The following is a 19583-nucleotide window of genomic DNA, read 5'->3' as shown; positions in this document are numbered from 1 at the left end:
AATATCGATACGTATCGATACATCGATATATTGATACGGTGAGCCCTATTCAAAACATAGGAAAAATCTTTAAAAATCTTCTTCTCGAGAATCACTGGGCCAGTAAAGATGAAACTCGAACATGTGGAAGCATCCTCAGGTAGTGTAGATTCAAGTATGTTCAAATCATGACCCCAGGGTGTTGGGTGGGGCCACAATGGGGTATTAAAGTTTAACATAGGTTGGAAAAATCTTTAAAAATGTTCTTCTCAAGAACAGCAAAGGCATTGGTCATAGTTTTATTGAAGCATCCTCTTGTAGTGTAGATTCAAATTTTTTCCAGTCATGACCCCTAGGGCAAGGGTGGGGCCATAATGGGTGATCAAAGTTTTAAGAAGGATTACATAGAAAAAATTCTTTAAAATTTCTTCTTCTCAAGAACAGCAAAGCTATGATTGTTCATATTTATATGGAAGCATTGTTGGGTAGTATAGATTCAAGTTTGTTCAAATCATGACCTCCAGTGGTAGAATGGGGCCACAATTAGTGATCAAGGTTTTAGGTAGGAATACATATGAAAAATGGTTAAAATTCTTCACAAGAACAACAAAGTCATGACTGAACATCAATATAAAAGCATCAAAAAAGGTAATGTTGATTTAAATTTGTTCAAATGAGGACCAACCAGGAGAACAGAGGAGCCAGTGAATCATAGTTAATATACATGTACAAAGTAATATAAAGGTTATATCAATAAAAATTCTCATCTTACAAACAGCAAAACCTTTATGTATCATACTAATTTTAAAGCATCTGTAGGAAATATAGATTTAAGTTTGTTTGAAACCCAGCCCCCCCCCCCCCTCCTCCCCTGAACCTACTTTTATATTTAAACTTTAATTTCAATACTGAGCTATTTTTTGCTTTTACCTAGCCAGTTGTGCAATGTGGCCCCTGGGCCTCTTGTTTTAATATCATTTCAAACATTCTGACTTGAGTCTGTTCTTGTTTTATTGCCTGGGAGCCAGGTTGAAGAAAAAATTGTATACATGTAAATTAATCTTTTCTAATGTAAACTCCTTTTCTATAAAGAACTATATTTTATATTGCATCTGTTTGGAAATAAGTCAAATTTTGAAAACTTCCCCCCCCCCCCCCCTGAATTCAATAAATTTAAACTTTAATATAATAAACAGAAAATATTTTAGTTCCAGAGCAGTGTATTCACAATTTCTGTTTTAATATCATTTCACAAACTAGTCCGATTTTATATCCTTTTTCATTGAGGACAAAATGGACAAAATTTCAACAATTTAATCTTTTCTTTATAGAGCGCATGTGTGTTCAGGAACAATATTGACATATTTCATTGATATTATCATTCTACACATTATATCAAAATATTAATCCTGAACACACATGCGCTCGGTGACTTTAATTTAAAATATCGACGAAATATGTACATTTTTCTGCAAAATTCATAAAAAACTGAAATTTACGTCATATTTGTGACGTCATTACGTACATATGACGTCATTACTTATGAAATTATTCAGTGCTTTGAAGTCAGCATATACTCCCCTGTTTAAGGACTTAATTAAATATTACTCCATCAAAGTCTGATTTTGGGGGGCAAATGCTGGTTAATACCGCATATAGTTCTTTAAGTCAATTGTTTAAGACAGATCAAATGCTGTCTAATCCAGAATGGTGTCTAATCTGGCCTGACTTTCTGTGGGGGCAGTGATATCAGGATTAGACAAGTTGTAGTATTGTAGTAATAATAAATATTTGCAAACAGTAAAATCTACCTGTGACGTCATGTCTGTTTGAGCGCTCCATAATATTTTTCAGGAATGGAGAAAATTTAATTCTCGCGTATAATCGAATTCCTTAAGATTATATAGAGCAGTGACCACAATTCATGAAAATTATGTCTCGCTAATAAAGAGTCAATGACTATCAAATTACTTTGTGATCTACAGTACTTTGAAAACAGAATTTGTTATGTTCTTTTTCTCCTTTTCGGGCCTCTGTTGAGGAAAGAACTTACTAGAAAATTTATAGCAATTAAGTTTGTTTTCACACATAAAGAAAAGAAATGTGCCACTGCATGATGAGAAGCAAACTTGGTACCTTCACCTTGTTGATTGGGTACTAATCTCACTGTGCTATCAAAGCTAATGAAATTCAATTATTTTAAATAAATCAGTACAATACTTATACATGTACATATTATGTACACTGTAAACCAACTATTACTTGTGTCATCTTTTGCGATTCGTCAGTTTAAAATCAATCTACAGCAATGAATTTTTGAGAATGAGGAATACCAGATTCCTTCTCTTCTAAAACAAAGTGAAATAAGTGCTTCGCAGCGATTAATATTTGCGATTTAAAGTTGGTTGCGAAACTCATGAATATTTCTCACACATGAATAAACTTAATTCATTAACAGTATTTACAGTGTATCTTATATCAAAATATTCTTTATTATGTATTTACAATAAAAATACAAGCATTTAAAAAGGTGGATTTTACCTGCTACTCATACATTAACTTTTACATAATTTTAAGAATGCTTTGACCATTATTACAGGGAGAACTGATTATCTGCAAATGTACTTCATAATGGATAAGTGTGACTCTCCTGGCCAATTTCGATGTGAGGCTTTAGTAAAGGTTAGAGGAAGAAACGATTTTATAGGACATCCTGTCTATGCTTATTTTAATGCAGATAAAGCTAAGGATGGAGGAGTAAGTTCAAAATGTATGTTCATGTATTCATGTTGTACTCTCTTTATTTTATTGCATTATTTACTATTTAAGGTACATTGATACTCTGATGAGAGAGATAACTCTTAAAAGAAGAGACGTCTATTATTCCTTTATAAATTTGTCAAGTTTAAGTGCCTTTTTTGTCAAATTTTGCCCCGCAAGCCATGCTATAATTGTTTGTATTTTATTCAGCATATATATATTTTTTTGGAGAAACATAAAAGTTAAAGAAAAATTTCATATGAGTGAGCAGAGGGTTTATGAGCCTTAAAAGTGCATGGCTTTCATTTTTTTCTCTTCATTTTTTAGCTCTACTGGTCAGAGACCAGAGGAGCTATTTCGATAGTATTATGAGGGTCAGTTGTCCATCTGTCTGTCTGTCTGTTAAAATAAAAACAATTCTTCAAATGCTGTTCCTCCTATAGTTTTGGTCTGATAACAGATTTCAATATGACTTGGCACACAAGTAGAATACACCTAAGGATCCATAATTCTGTGTTTTTATTTTGATGAATGGTGTTGCAGTGGTTACTATTTAAAAATAAAAATATATTAAAATGCAACTCCTAATATTATGGTCTGATTTTAATATAATGTGGTAGACAAGTAGACTACTCTTAGATACATCATTGTCTTAATTACAAAACAAAGAAAAGCTGGAGACCTGAACACCTTGAGGTTAAAATTGCGGAAGTTTCTTACATGTGGATACCGAAAGTTATTCAATAGGGTGACTGTAACTAAAATTGTAAAAAAATAAAACCGATCACCAACACTTCGTGAGAATGCAGCAGTAAATTTATTTTGTTGACCGGTTTCAACCTGTGACGGTCTTCATAAGAACAATCAAGCAAAAGACAATTGAAGTAAAAAAAAACAACTAAACCTCCCAATTTTTTTTTCCATTGTGACGTCACAGTCTACTGAAACAGCTTGAACTGCCACTATGTTGATGCAACAGAAGAACAACAATCCACAGGTTTTATGAACAATTTTATTAAGGCCATTCCAAGTTTTTTCTATGTTTAGTGTCCGCACCTTGAGGTTTTGTCATTTCCGGCAATATCTCTAAACATTTGTATAAAATTTTATTATTGTATTAGTTTCAGTATTTAATACATTGATTTTGCTGAAGAAAATAACTTTCTTTATGAAAAATAGATAAATGAAATCATATCTTTTGAATTACATCATTCTTATTACTATAAAGTATGTGTTTTATTTTTTTTTTACTTGTATGTTTTTTGCGAATAGGTAGATAGGTTTTTGAAAGATGGGTGGACGCTAAACAAAGAAAAAACTTGGAATGGCCTAATCATAAAACAATTATTTTATTTACTTACTAAATCTTAAGTCAGAAAAACTTTAGAGGAAACATAAATTGATGATATCTAGTATAAAGTACCATTGTTATGTCTGCATTTTATTTTGTTTATTATAAGCATCATCATCTGCATTTTTTACTTCAATAGATAAATTTACATGCTTGATTGTTCTGATGATGACCGTCACAGGTCTTAAATTTACTGCTGCATTCTTGAAGTGTTGGTGATCTTTTTTATTTTTTAAAATTGTCTTACCCCGGTAATTGCTTTTTTAGCTCACCTGAGCTGAAAGCTCAAGTAGCTTTTCTGATCACATTTTGTCCGGCGTCCATCTGTCTGTCTGTCTGTCTGTAAACTTTTCACATTTTCGACTTCTTCTCAAGAACCGCTGGGCCAATTTCAACCAAACTTGCCACAAAGTATCCTTGGGTGAAGGGGATTCAAGTTTGTTAATATGAAGGGCCACGCCCTCATTCAAGGGGAGATAATTGGGAATTAATGAAAATTTGGTGGCATATTTTAAAAATCTTCTTGTCAAGAACCACTGGGCCAGGAAAGATGAAACTTATGGGGAAACATCCTCAGGTAGTGTAGATTCAAGTTTGTTCAAATCATGACCCCTCGGGGTAGGGCGGGGCCAAAATGGCCAACCAAAGTTTTACATAGAAATATATAGGAAAATTCTTTAAAAATCTTCTTCTCAAGAATGACAAAGCCATAATTCATCATATTTATATGGAAGCATGCTCAAGTGTAGATTCAAGTTTGTTCAAATCAAAGCCATAATTTTACATAGAAATATATAGAAAAATTCTTTAAACATCTTCTTCTCAAGAATGTCAAAGCCATAATTCATAATATTTATATGGAAGCATGCTCAGGTAGTGTAGATTCAAGTTTGTTCAAATCATGACCCCCGGGGGTAGGGCGGGGCCAAAATGGCCGTCCAAAGTTTTACATAGAAATATATAGGAAAATTCTTTAAAAATCTTCTTCTCAAGAATGACAAAGCCATAATTCATCATATTTATATGGAAGCATGCTCAGGTAGTGTAGATTCAAGTTTGTTCAAATCATGACCCCTGGGGTAGGGTGGGGCCAAAATGGCCGCCCAAAGTTTTACATAGAAATATATAGGAAAATTCTTTAAAAATCTTCTTCTCAAGAATGACAAGGCCATAATTCATCATATTTCTATGGAAGCATGCTCAGGTAGTGAAGATTCAAGTTTGTTCAAATTATGACCCCCGGGGGTAGGGCGGGGCCAAAATGGCCGACCAAAGTTTTACATAGAAAGATATAGGAAAATTCTTAAAACATCTTCTTTTCAAGAATGACAAAGCTATAATTCATCATATTTATATGGAAGCATGCTCAGGTGTAGATTCAAATTTGTTCAAATCATGACCCCCAGGGGTAGGGTGGGGCAAAAATGGCCGACCAAAGTTCTTAAAGATATATATAGGAAAATTCTTTAAAAATCAATTTCTAAAAAATAGCAAATCCATGATTGGTCATGGGACTACTTTTGGATTTAAACTTTACAATAAAAAGCCATTTTCTACTTTTTCCTACCCTTAGTGCTCAGGTGAGCGATGTGGCCCATGGGCCTCTTGTTTTATTTTAATGAATGATGTTGCCATGATAACTAAAATTGAAATTTCTATAATAGTTTTTAAAAGGCTACTCCTACAGTTATAGCCTTATTGCAATCTAAAATATAATACCACAGAGACTAAAAGAGACTAAATCAGGCCAAGCTTAAAAAATTCATTGTTTGCAGTTGCCGACCTAGACTGGGTAGGTAGGTAGGCATTCTTTTCTCTTTTTTTTGAAATTTTTTTTTTCATTCTTTGTGTAAGATAACAAAAAGTAGATCTTTTCAAAGGCCTTCTAAACAGGAATAAGTTCCACTCTTTTTATTAACCACTGATTGATAAAAACAAAAGTCAAAAATTCAAAGTAAAACAGTTTCAATATCCTGAAAAATTGAAAAAAAATAATTTTACAAAATGGCTAAAAAAAAGTTTGGGTTGGGTGCATTTTCAGTGGGTCAGTAGGCAACAGTGTAAACAAATAAATTTTTATTTTAGGACTCAAGGATCATTATTTTTTTCTTGGGTTGTTGCAAAATTTCAAATCCAACAGCTACTTTTCTCTTCCTTTGTTATAAGTACAAACCAGTAGAGCTACAATCTTGACAGAGACTTCTGGTATAAAATAATACTATGCCTATACATGTATTTTTTAGACCAGGTAATAACATGGTATTTCCCATCTGTCTGTCTGTTAGCTTTTTACATACTAGCACATATCTTTTATATTATTAGGCCCAGGACCATCAAACCTTTCAGGTGATGTGTCTGGGAGGAAGATGACTCATATTCCAAAAGTAGATCACAGTAGTAGTAGTAGTAGTAGCAGTAGCAGCAGCAGTAGTAGTAGTAGTAGTAGTACAAGACAAATTGTGTCCAGATGATGTTTGAAACTTAGAATCATAAAACTTCAGTTGCTGCATCTTGGTGTACATGCAGGGATGCCGGGGTGTTATAGAACTGACACATTCACATTTGTAATTGTCCCCGCTTGAAAAGTGGGGGATATTAATTTGGGTCTGTCCGTCCGTCCATCTGTCTTTCTGTCTGTCTGTAACACTTTCGTTTCTACACGATATCTCGAGAACCCTTTGAGCTTTCGCAATGAAATTTTGCATAGCAACTCCCTATGGACTAAAGAAGAACCCTATTGATTTTGATGTCATAAAGTCAAAGTTCAAGGTCATAAATTTATACATTCTGTCTGTATGAAACACTATCATTTCCGGGCGATATTTCAAGAAGATTTTGAGCTTTTGCAATGTAATTTTATACCAAAGTAAACTCCCTAGGACCTCTCTCAAACCCTCTCAAAGTGTCCTGCCCCTTTTGTTTTATTAGTATTTATTGTATTACATGTTGCTATTTTTAGCACAGGGGCATGAGGAGAGTTATTACATATAAAACAGGTTCTCGATGGACTTTATATTCTGATTACATCTATTAGAACTGTTTAATAAAGGTTAAATTAGACACCACACATTGTATAAAATTTTGACAATATCGAACGTAAATATATACATGTATGTGACTTCATGTTTGCATATAATTTTCGCAAGTATAAAGCTGCTCCGTGGCCTAGTGGTATGTCTCTCGCTTCACATGTGCGAGGGCCCAGGTTCGCATTCTGGACGATCCATTTTTTTTTTTCAAAATACTTTTTTTTTTTACTAAATGATAGTATTCAGCGTGTGAAATGAAAAATTTGTGAGGTCTGGCTTGTACAAAGTCATAAAATCATAAATACAGTGTGATGAATATTCCATATAAAAAGAATCTTCTATATACCCATAATAAAGAATAAGCAACCAAACCTTTGTATCCATATTGGCATATTTTAATTATTTGCTTCAGTATACATGTATACATTTAATAATTCTACAAATTCAGTCAAGGGGGTCCGACCCCCCACCCCTCCCCCAGAACTGGGCATGGTTTACTTTTTCCCTAAGTGGGGGACACAAATTCTCTGAATTACATGTAGCTTGTTTTATAGGTGATAAACAAAAGAAAAATGAAAATGAGGAGAAACAGTACCTCCAACTTTTGGTATGTTTATTTGTTGAATCATTCAACATTCTAGAAAAAAGTTGAAATTCTTCACTATGTTTATGTTTGTTTAATCTTGAACATTATTTGTGTTTTATGCAGGACACTCTGCCAGACCTCTACTTGGAATCTGCAAGATTGTCTTATATTGCATCAGGTTATATATCTGAATTAAAATACACTCAACCACAGCCTAAGAGATAAATAATGTATAATAATGTTCAAGAAATCAATTGTTCTAAAACTGAAAATTTTTTCAAAGGATTACAAAAACAATACATGTACTAGTATCTATTTCTTTTCAGTTTCAAAACAAAGATCATCAAAGAGTAGGGGTATGTGTGCTGAATTGTTTTGTCCTTACCACATTTAATTGGTCTGAAAATTTAATGTTGGTCATTTCCTGGTCATAACATTTTCCCATATTTTTTTTTAGAAAGTTGCATATTGTACAAAAAATTTTATTTGTAGGCAAAGTTGTTGGGTTATTCCCCAACATTGATCTCTTACATGCATGCCTTGCATGGATTTTAAACCTTTTTGCAAAAACTTTAACCTTTGCCTTAACTTTTGATATTAGGGCTTTTATATTTCACATGTATATTTCATGTACTAAGACCTTTCCTTGGGCATCAACACTTGACCTTGAATTTTGTCTTACTTTTAAAAATATTAACCTTAATCATATGTTTTGAATGATCAGAGTTCTGGATTTCTATCATACAAGTGCATTCATTTTGAAAAGACCTCTCCTATGGCATCAACAATTTTGACCTTTACCTTGGAGTTTGCTTCATTTAAATTAAAACCTTTAACCTTGGCAATAACTTTTGAATAACCATAGAACTATGGCTTTCATTAAATTACACATGTGCATTTCCTGTAAAAGGTCTTTCCTTTGGTTTTGAAAAACTGTAGCATATATTTCACAGATATGATTCTTGTGACAAGACATTTTTAGCTCTACTGGTCAGAGACCAGAAGAGCTTATGCGATAGTAATGCGTGCGTCGTCCGTCCGTCTAGCTGTCTGTCCATCTGTCTGTCTGTCTGTCTTTAAACAATTTTTCAAAATGCTACTCCTCCTACAGTTTAGGTCTGATTTCAATATAACTTGGCACACAAGTAGACTACACTAAGATACATAATTTTATGCCTAGGTTTTTGATTTCGATGAATGGTGTTGCCATGGTTACTAAAAATAGAAATTTCTGTGAAATGCTTTCAAAATGCTACTCCTCCTAGAGTTTTGGTCCGATTTCAATATAACATGATACACAAGTATACTACACTAAGATACATAATTCTGTGCATCTGTTTTTGATTTCGATGAACGGTGTTGCCATGGTTACTAAAAATAGAAATTTCTGCGAATTTCTTTCAAAATGCTACTCTTCCTATAGTTTTGGTCCGATTTCAATATAACTCGGCACACAAGTACACTATACTAAGATACATAATTCTGTGCATCAGTTTTTATTTTGACGAGTGGCAAGGATCATTTTTCTATTTATTGCTGTTTTAAAGTTTCAAGCCATGTTTACTTCTCTTCCTTTGTTTTAAGTATAAACCAGTAGAGCTACGGTCTCGACAGAGACTTCTGGTTTGACCTGACTTTAAGCTTTGAGTTCAGTTTGCATTTGTGGAATTAGAACCTTTGCCAAAAGCTGTCATATAGGGGAATAAGTGTTTCACAAACATATTTTTCATTAGTAATGAGGGACTGTAATTAAGGATATATGATCCTCAGCCAGGAAGGATAACTTTTTAATTTATAATTTAATTCAAAAGATCTTAAAATAAAGCTTGAAATTGAAATTTTTTCATGCAAAAATTTTCATTTTATGCCTCTACGTATGATTCAATGTTCTTTAAAGTTTTAACAAACGGTATTTAGAAATTTGACATTTGTACCTCATAAAATGAAGTAAAACTTGCATATTTAAAAAAAATCAAATTTCTTTTAATTTAGCCTTAGTTACCAATGTTTCTATGCATGATTTGAAATTAGAAGTGATTTACAGCATTTTCTTTGGAAGGAAACACGTCATACACTATGTATTATGAAATAATGGAAGTAAGTAGGTGAAAGTAAAGTCCAAATAAGTGTAAAATTCATGCAATTTTCTTTAAAAGCCTGGATACCTATGATTTTTATTCCTAAAATGTATTTCTTGATCAATTATCAATTAAAGAATATGCAGTAGGTAGTTCAAATCGCATTTCCTGAAAAATTATTGGAGATTTACTAATTTTCCCTATATAATATGATTAAATTTAAAGAAGACTTTTAAAGAAACACCGTGGGTAAATACATTTTAATTTGAGAATTTAGAGACATCTTTGTGAGCATTTTCAATTACTCAATGCCTGATTTTCAGAACCTGAGGATCGGATAACCTTAAGGCACACTGAAGGCATTTTTTAAGTGAGAAGTGATGACTTGCAGGAACTGGATAGGAAAAGGGTCTTGCTTTTACTGAGTGTAAATTTGGCCATGGTGATAAAAAAAGACTGGCTAACTTTATATTGTGTTAACCTCATATACCCTTCTTCCCTGGAAATACAATATCAGCAGATGGAAAATATTGTTGAAATTTATTGCTGGAATAAGTGTTTGAAGTTTTTCCTTCCTCTGGGTGTTTCAGGAAAGATCTTTTGAAAAAACTGAGGTCCCATGTCATGATAGGCCTTGGCACAATGAAGATCTCTCAGTGCTTCAGCTATTAACACCATATGAATGCGTACATTGACTAGGACAAATACTTGTGCAGGTGACATCTCTACATGAGGGAAAACATTCTTGGATAGGAAAATTAACAACATACAATCAGTCAATTAACCTTGAGAATAACGATTGAAGCCAAAGGTTAAACTAACTAAAGTTAATGTTGATGCACTAGCTAGACAGGGCTTCTGATTTCATATATCTTGAACCAAGTAAATTGGTCATAAAGTGAAGTGGATGAAAGATAATTAAGATGCAACATTAACATTTCTTACACAATGAAATATTTAGGACCCCCCCCCCCCCTTTCATATATTGATCATATATACACATAAACAATACATTAACCATCCAATGTGAATTATTTTTCAAAATTGATCATCAGAGTAATGTTATGACATTTATAAAACTTTACAGCTTATACAATTTTTAAAACCACTATTGACATAATGAATAAAATGAGATTGTGAAATACAATATTTTTAAAGGTGGCTATACTGAAATAACTGCAAAATATGAAGAAATTAAAGGATTACGATACATGAAGTTACAGTGCAAAGTGGATACGAAGGAAATCAAAGCAAAAATTATTAGGGTAGCTGAGTTTTACTTCTTCTATCAGCCATTGGATGACTGGCCAAATGCACGAGTGATTTTGGCTGGCCTGGTGAAGAAAAAAGCATTATTTGTACATCCATACAGATTTCGAATGTTTCCCCCATTTCGTATTCTGCTGGATAAAAAGAAACGTGCAGCTTGGGATGGTAGAACAGGCAGTGGTGAGAATATTTTGTGTTTAATTCATTTTTGCTTTGATGTGTCTATTTATTTTTGCCAACAGTGAAAGTTTTCTATTTATTTTTATAGTAGATTCTGTTTCTAAAAATGCCTGAAGAACTCTCAAAATACCTAATATTTAGTTATTCTGATAAAAATAAGACATATAATTAAATAAGTATTTTGTATTTTTCACAACTACCAACTGCATGTAATTTTAATGTACTTTCTTTAGCAAATCTAGCCTATTTTTCAATTTCCATACCAATGGATCTGTGTGATACTCTTACGGGGACATTCCAATGTCAGGCTAAAATATTGTCCACTGGTTTCTCGGAGCACAATAATGCATCATTGGTAACAGGATGGTACAAACTAGATCACTCCCATTTATCCAAAAAGAGTAAAAACTGTGGGAAAAAAGGAGGACCAAAAGTTGAAGATGCAAAAAAAGAAGGAAACACTGGAGGTATTTGAAAAAAGTTCTTTCAAATAAAGTTACATGTATAGTACAGAAATCTTTTTAAGGCCACCTGAGTAAACTCAGGAGTCAATGTGTTTTCTCCTCTGCTCCTGGGTATTTTGCAGATGAACTACAGTTGTGTGCCAAAAGTGAAGATAATTTTATTTTTCCTCTAAATATTTCATTGAAAACAACATTTTGTAAATCACTGGTACATATGTATCATAACAATTCTTGACATATATTTTACCAAAAATTTTTGGATAAACCAAAATTGATAGTTAAATTGATAAAAACAATAGTTTTTATCTGATCAGCAACAATGTTTTAAAAATACATACTGTAATTTAAGTGCGACATGAAAATTTAAATCACATACTTTCAATGATGCACATTTATAAAATTAGTCAACATTGATCTTGAATTTTAGAACTGATATGTTAAGTGATGAACCATCTTTTACTAAAAAACTGAATATGTAATGATCTTTTAAAAAACGACTACACATTTTCTGGTTTAGGTAATGAAATAAAAAATGAAATTGGACAAAAATTTACCTGACTTGCCAGTACATGATTTTACAAAACGTTTTCAATGAAATATATAGAGAGAAAATAAAATTATCTTCACTTTTGGCACACATATGTACATTGCTCATCATAACTACATATTGTACATGAACCTACATAGTTATGATGAGCAAGGATCCTTTATCCAGAATTAGGAATTTCAAGGCCCTGGGATCAGGGGTACTGTATAGGGAGGGGGGCTCTAATGATTATATACTGAAAATACATTATTGCTTTGAAATCAAACAAGTACCAACAATTGAATTTGGTTTGTGTTTTAAACCAGAGGCCATGACATTCATAATTTTGATATAGGCACCATTGCTCATGACATAACCATACACTTAGCATGCTTAGTTTGGTTACTTAAAACCCATAGTAGGGGAACAAAAAATGCACATAAATGTGTATTGCCCTTCCTCCCACTTTTATTTTCATCAGCAATTATTTATAACAAGCAAAATAAAGACATTGCAATGGTTCATATATATGAAATACACCCATTCTAAATAAAAACCCTATAGTGAAAATTTTAGTGAGACACAAATTTAGCAATTTATCCTTAATTATTGGTATGTAATATTTGAAGTGTTGAATAAATTTAGCAATTTTATAATGCCCATCAAAAAGTTATTACAAATAATTAATTTTTAGCGAGATTCATTTTTAGAGATCTCGATCAGCACCCTAATGCTAGTAATGCCAAAATTAAATCCTTGCTAAAATTCTGTTTATGCTCTAGTCTTTAAAACTGTCTTAAAACTCAAGTAATTTTGCAGCTGAAGATGAAGAAGAAAAAGATGCTGGCTCCATATCACCAACTTTACAGCCGTTATTTAAAACTGAGGAGGAATCAGGAGGGGGAGGAGGGGGAGTTGCCATTGGAATTATCTGTGCCCTGGTTGTGCTAGGAGTCATTGGTTTTGTAGCTTACAAAATGTGAGAGGATAATCTTGCTTTTTATCAGATACATCTATTGTTCCATCTTTCTGTCTATCTGTTTGTAGGTATTTTGTCCGATGATAATCTTAAATTTTTTTCAAACCTTGTGGAAATGATACATGTATACACTGTACATGATATAAATGTATATCATTTAAACCGGTGTGTCAGTGTGGTTGTTTAAATTTGAAAAAATTAACTTTAGTTTATTTAATGACTTTTATGAGAAGTGAATTTAAGTTAAGTGTGGACGTATCTTGATTGTTAGAAACTTTTGTAAAAAAGTTGCATGTGACCAGAGTGTTCTTTTGATCACATTGACAACATATCTTGACTCAATAAGGGTTACAACAGAGCTGTTTAAGTTTTGCTCTGGCCACAACTTTTAAATGGATTAAGAAACAAAAAGCTTATACTTATTAAGATTGAGGTTACATGTACTAGTGATTTGTCCTAGCTGAGTCTGATTAAAAGAAATAGGTTTCAGAATTAAGTTTTAAAACCCTTCCCTTGGTCATAACTTTAAATTGGAGAAACTTATTAACTTAAGATCAATTATACTATTAGATATTAAGGTCATATGCAACGTAGTTTGAACTTTTTCCATGGAGTTAAAGAGTTTCAATTCTTGAAGGAGCTGTGTTTTATTTTTTATTGTCTATATATGGTGGTGTACACTTCATCTAAAACAATTCTGGATAAAAGAAACATCTAGAATATACGAGGGCTGTTTGGAAATTATTGAGACATTGTGTATTTTTTTCGGTGAAAATTCGCATAAACGTTTGACAAACACTAAGAATTCGTAAAAGCAAAAAAATATTTTACAAATATTAAATGTCTTTTCTTCAATGGTCGATAAATATGTCAATGGTAGGTGTACCCGGAGCAGTCATGAAATCAGATGTTGAAAATATGTAACAACAACGTTCAAACCCACGGTGGACCCATAATGAAGGCGATAATAATTCAATTTATGTTTATAATTTTTCAGTTTTATTTTGACTGCATATTCTATAAGTTTGCTAGAATTCTGATCAGAAATAGGGAGATCATGAAAAAAATTAAGCGCAGTAAAGAATTCTGATAACGACGAAAAATTGGTTATCTAACGTCAAGGCGGAGCAGCGAGAGACATAAAATTTTGTGTAGCGCTATCTAAAACTCTTCCAGACTGACCAACCTGATAAAACCATAACAACAAGGCTGCAAAACATGTTTAAAGATTGTTATTTCATTGGATTATATTTTTCTGACCAATGATTCAACCACAGTAAAATAAAAAACTCCGGACAAATATCAATTTTGACCTAACAGAATCAATAACGTTGACCCGCGTTGCGTAAATCGGCACTGCATGATGCAAAGTCATCCGGCATATATGACAAATAAAAAGTTTACACTGACGAAGCAACAGCACATATCTTTTTCAAAAAATCATACATCCTTAAGAAAAGATAAAGTTTTTTAATATTATATATGATAACGAAGGAAAAAAAAGTAAACGCTTCCCGATCGTTTCACATACGAACACATCTCGCTGACATGACGTTAAAATGACGTAGCGATGCTGCTCCGGGTTGATAAAGATATGCATGTTTACAATTTCACAAGAGCATGTCTAATTATCCTGTGAATCAGAAATGTTGCATGTTTGTTTTATTCTTTTTTTCTAAAATGTTGACGCATTTTCCTTAATTTATCTCTGTCTCATTAATTTCCGAACAGCCCTCGTATGTTTAGTATTTTTAAAATATTTTTCTTTGAATCTTCCAAGAATTTTAAGCAATTAATATCTTTAAAAAACCCCTGGTAATGCATGCTAATTTTTTGTCTATGAACATCTGTTGACCCTGTAAGCTTAAAAGAATATCTCTCTCTCTTTTTTTTTTTTTTTTTTTTTTTATTGAAACTTTCACACATATTACAAACATTACAAACTTCTGTATGGATATATGTACAATCTAAATCAAAAAAGACTAATCATAGTTGAAACATATTATACAAAATTAGTGTAAAAGTTCATGAAGAGAGAGAGAGAGAGAGAGAGAGAGAGAGAGACAGGTAAGCTTTAAATATTGTGCCATAAAACATATTCAGTTTTCTTTAAGCTTACCATATGAAATAAAAAAAGAAAGAAAAAGGGGGAGCTAAAGAAAGACCAGTGCAGTGCAGCTTTGAGGGATTTACTAATAATTATTATTAAAGAAATTGAAAAAAAAAACTGATGATAATAATTACAAAGATGGTAAATTAATTAAAGTATAACAACCCATTTCTGCCAGAAAGTATTAAAATCTGTCAGTTTTTTATCATCTTTTATGGTGTGTTTTAAAGCTTTAAAATATGAATTAAATAAATTTAAAAGACCTTGGATAGATGGACAGGTATTCTGACAGCGAACTTTATAAATATAATGCTTCATTAATATCAACATAGTGTTGAAGTATACTGAATTTTCATTTTCATCCTTTTCACCAAAAATAAATGATTTTTCATTGAAATTCAATTCAATGTCTTTGGCTTGACATAAACGTATGAATTTTTTTAAAAATTGCTGAACAACATTACATTCCCAGATTAAATGATAAATTGTTTCCTCTTCATCTTCACAAAAAGTACAATACTTAGTGTCGGATTTACCTATTTTATACATGAGACTATTTGTAGTAAGAATATGATGATTAATTCTGTATTGAAACCATTGTAATTTACAATCCCGTGTCACGAGGAATGGAAGATTATAAATTGTTTTCCATTGTATATCAGTTATTTCAAAATATCTTGCCCACTTATTTTTACCAGAAGGTTTGATAATTGGCTTATTTAGAATATCATACATAGGTTTTGATCCTTTCTTGGTAATGATAAATATTTTGATATTAAAAGGAATCATTGGTCTTTGCATTAATCCATTTCCATAAAAATTGTATTTCTTTAAGGATGTACAACACACCTACCCCAAAAAATTCCTGTCGTTTAATTTTCGTTATTTTTGTATATTTATTACATGACTATATCTACTGCATGTTTGCATATTTAGGACAAAATCGTTCGAGTGGTTTTTGGACAGGAACTTCCGTAGTTGTTTACAAGGAGAGAAAATTTTTAATCAATGAACTACTTAAACCTTGATTTTCAATAAAACCAGGTTAGATATAAATGTCAAATTTCATTGGCTTATTCCTTTGACCATTTAACACAAAAACATAGTCATCTTTTTGATATACATATCATCAAACAATTTTTAAAGACCTTAAACTGAAAAACTATGAATTTTCTAAGCCTTGAAAATTGCGTATTTTTCAAATTCAATTTTTTTTGTGAAAAAACCTGTCGTTTAATTTTGGTAAAAAAAAACTTTCTTTAGGTAGCTGGTAGTAAAAATAATCTTCATAATTTTTTGTATAATTTTTGTACGACCAGTTTTGATTTAATAGCGGAAAATTACCCCCTACCCCTTTCTCAATAAATCACGTTCCCGCGCGTCTTTCAGAGACGGGGTCGATCACTTTGTTATATGAATCTACATACACATTAAAAAAAATTAAATTGGAATATTGCTTTTGCTTTAAAAATATATTAACTTACAAATTTAAATGTTCTCATATGTAAAGCGTATTTAAATGTAGATTTTTAAGCAAGTTTTGAATACCCCTATCACCCCCACCCCTTCCTTTTTTGCGTCGAAGACCATTAGCGTTTGACGAAACGTCGTTTACAGTGCAAATATACTGGTATTTCGTCAAGAATATATGCATTAGTTTTTAAATTCATGAATGCAGAATAAATATTGACTACTCTTTTTATATGTACAGTGTATCAGGAAAAAATTACTGAAAGATTTTAGTGTTTAGTCCATATATATACGTATGCGTTATGCATTCCATATCACATGAAACCTGGATCAAGTTTTGTTGAACTTGAATATGTTAATTTTTAATTTTATTTCTTTAATTTTATTCATTATAAAAATGGTGTATGTTCAACTCTCCTGTGATATAAATGGAATAATTGTAGTTTCTTTCATGTCATTATTTCAAACGAGACAGTATATGGCCGTGGGGATACATCGACATTTGCATTAGATGTACATGTACATACACCCCTCATGATATTGTACGCATTTCTTTCATGTCGTTTTTAAAGTTAAAATGAAAAATTCCGTATTTGTACACATTAACTTCAAAATATCAAAAATTAAACTCTTCATCTATTTCAATTTATATCAAATCTCACATTGATATTTTTTCTAAAATCTTATAGGCTACGTTTTGTTTTGATTCGAGGAAATGCGAACCGACATTGTTGACAGAAAGTCAAAGTTACGATTTGCTGCAATAGGATATTCATAAATGTAGATAATTTCAGTGCAAGTGAACAATTCTTTTCAATTTACTTACATTGTGTATATGAGGTCTATAGTATTCAATTTATCAGGGTCTTGCTGTAAATGTATCTGATTTGTGGAAAACCGTGAATAAAGGGAGGAAAATAAACATCTCCTACGTTTTCAGAGTTGTTCCTCTTTGATCAGTAAGGGTCTGATCGATTTTACATTGTAAAAAGTTTATTGTTTATTTATTGTTGTTTTATTTAATTAAAGAAGAAAAACAATATTTATATCGTGTATGCACAAATTGTAATGAAGACCATTAATCGGAATGTTATATTATAGCCGTACATAATGAAAATTTTGGCAATGTAAAATAAAATTTTCAGAATAAAAAAGAAATGCTGCGCTTTGATCAAAAATCAATTTATTGTATATGAAAACTTGATATCGCGATTACTTAACTTACCGGAACTCTTTCGCGATGGAGGTAGGAAACGTCTGTTGGGTGGGGGCAAATGTGCTATTTAATACAGTGCAAGATCGATCATTGTAGCATTTATAAGGAAAGAGAAGTAAAAAATCCTGGTGGAATACTTTGCTAAACAATCGCTGAACCAACCTAATAAATTTTTTAGAGGAGCCAGTCCTAAATTGTTATATTTTTAAAGATATTTTTAATCAAGCGGACTCTTCTCGTTAAATTTTCATTGAAAATCGTCACATTTTAAAGCAGTTAAAATATTCTAAACTTTACTTATTTGACAATCTACTATTTGGGGTTCAATATCTGGCAAAACATTGTGATTTCGGCATTAAATTGTTGGAATCAGGCGATTGTCACTACTGTATACAATGTCATGTGCCCCAGAAATTTAGACCTTTCTCGACTCCCCCGCAAAAGAGCGGTAGTAAGTTAGATAACTGCGAGGTACTTATTGGTAGTCGCGATATTACGTAATGAAATGAAATAAACATTAAGAGATGGTATTAACTATTTTACGGAGTTTAATCGGGTTAATTAAAAAAAATACTTATTGATGAGTATGGTACGCACAATCACAGCCAAGCCCCATATCCCAATTTTCTTTCATGATTGATAAACATCGGGATCGTTTTACTCGTCGTTTTGACGCTTTATTTTTGACGTTAAACTTGACGTCACGTCAAACGTTCAATTGAAATTGCAAGAGTTATCTCCCCCAGTGTGTTGTACGTCTTTAAGTCTGCTAGTATTGTCTGTCTTATACCATTGTATGTCACATAATTTATTTTAATTTCAAATTTATCTTGTAGATCCTCTAATGATAGAAAATTGTTATGTTCATCTAGGAGAATCTAGCACATGAGTAATACCATTTTCATACCACAATTTATAAAAGACAGATTGTTTTCCAATTTTAAAATTTTTATTCAACCATAAAGGTTGGTTAACATATTCATTCCAGTCTGTAATTTCAGAATTATCTTGGATTTCCCGAAAAGCATTGAAAGTATCCTTCCAAAACTGATTGTGTAAACACTTATTAAACATACTGATCCTGTATTTATTAATTTGTTAATATCAATTATATTTTCAAGCAAAATTTTCCATTTGGAGTCATTGTCATTAATAATTCTCCTTATCCATGTTGATTTCAAAGCTTTTATGTAACAGCCAATATCAATCATTTTCAAACCACCATGTTTATATTGCTGTGTAGCAACATTTCTTTTAATTTTATCAACATTTGAAGAATATCTTGAAAAATTATCATACATGTCCTTATAAATTGTCTGTGAGCAGCGGGGTCATACATGTATGTCTCTGTCCCATGGTTTTGTAAACAAAGTCAAAATCAGCATTTTTCAGTTTGAAATGTAATACATGTATTTTTCGGTTTTTAATTGAATAAATTCAAAGAAGACCATGCTTTTGCTCACAACAAAATATGAATAAAGGGCACATATACCACAACTCTGAATCCTAGATTTAGAAGCTGTCAATTCTAGTCACTACTACATGTATGTGTTAGAGGAGCTCTCTCTTTTACTATAATGATTTAG

General features: G+C 31.9%; 1 protein-coding gene across 1 annotated transcript in view; it reads left to right on the top strand.

Annotated features, from left to right (window-relative positions):
- Positions 1-19583, top strand: part of LOC134235013 (uncharacterized) — a 40834-nt gene that overhangs the window by 17115 nt on the left and 4136 nt on the right. Inside the window, exons 6-12 of the mRNA XM_062717097.1 lie at positions 2579-2749; positions 7674-7726; positions 7829-7883; positions 8032-8061; positions 10942-11232; positions 11466-11699; positions 13042-13201. Of these exons, the coding sequence (XP_062573081.1) occupies positions 2579-2749; positions 7674-7726; positions 7829-7883; positions 8032-8061; positions 10942-11232; positions 11466-11699; positions 13042-13201 (994 nt within the window). The remainder of the gene's footprint in view (positions 1-2578; positions 2750-7673; positions 7727-7828; positions 7884-8031; positions 8062-10941; positions 11233-11465; positions 11700-13041; positions 13202-19583) is intronic.

The sequence above is a fragment of the Saccostrea cucullata genome, unplaced genomic scaffold (genome assembly GCF_032062105.1).
Source record: "Saccostrea cucullata isolate Sc308-1 unplaced genomic scaffold, CSIRO_AGI_Scuc_v1 ctg100, whole genome shotgun sequence".
NCBI lineage: Eukaryota > Metazoa > Mollusca > Bivalvia > Ostreida > Ostreidae > Saccostrea > Saccostrea cuccullata.
This window is presented reverse-complemented; position numbering and strand designations above follow the sequence as displayed.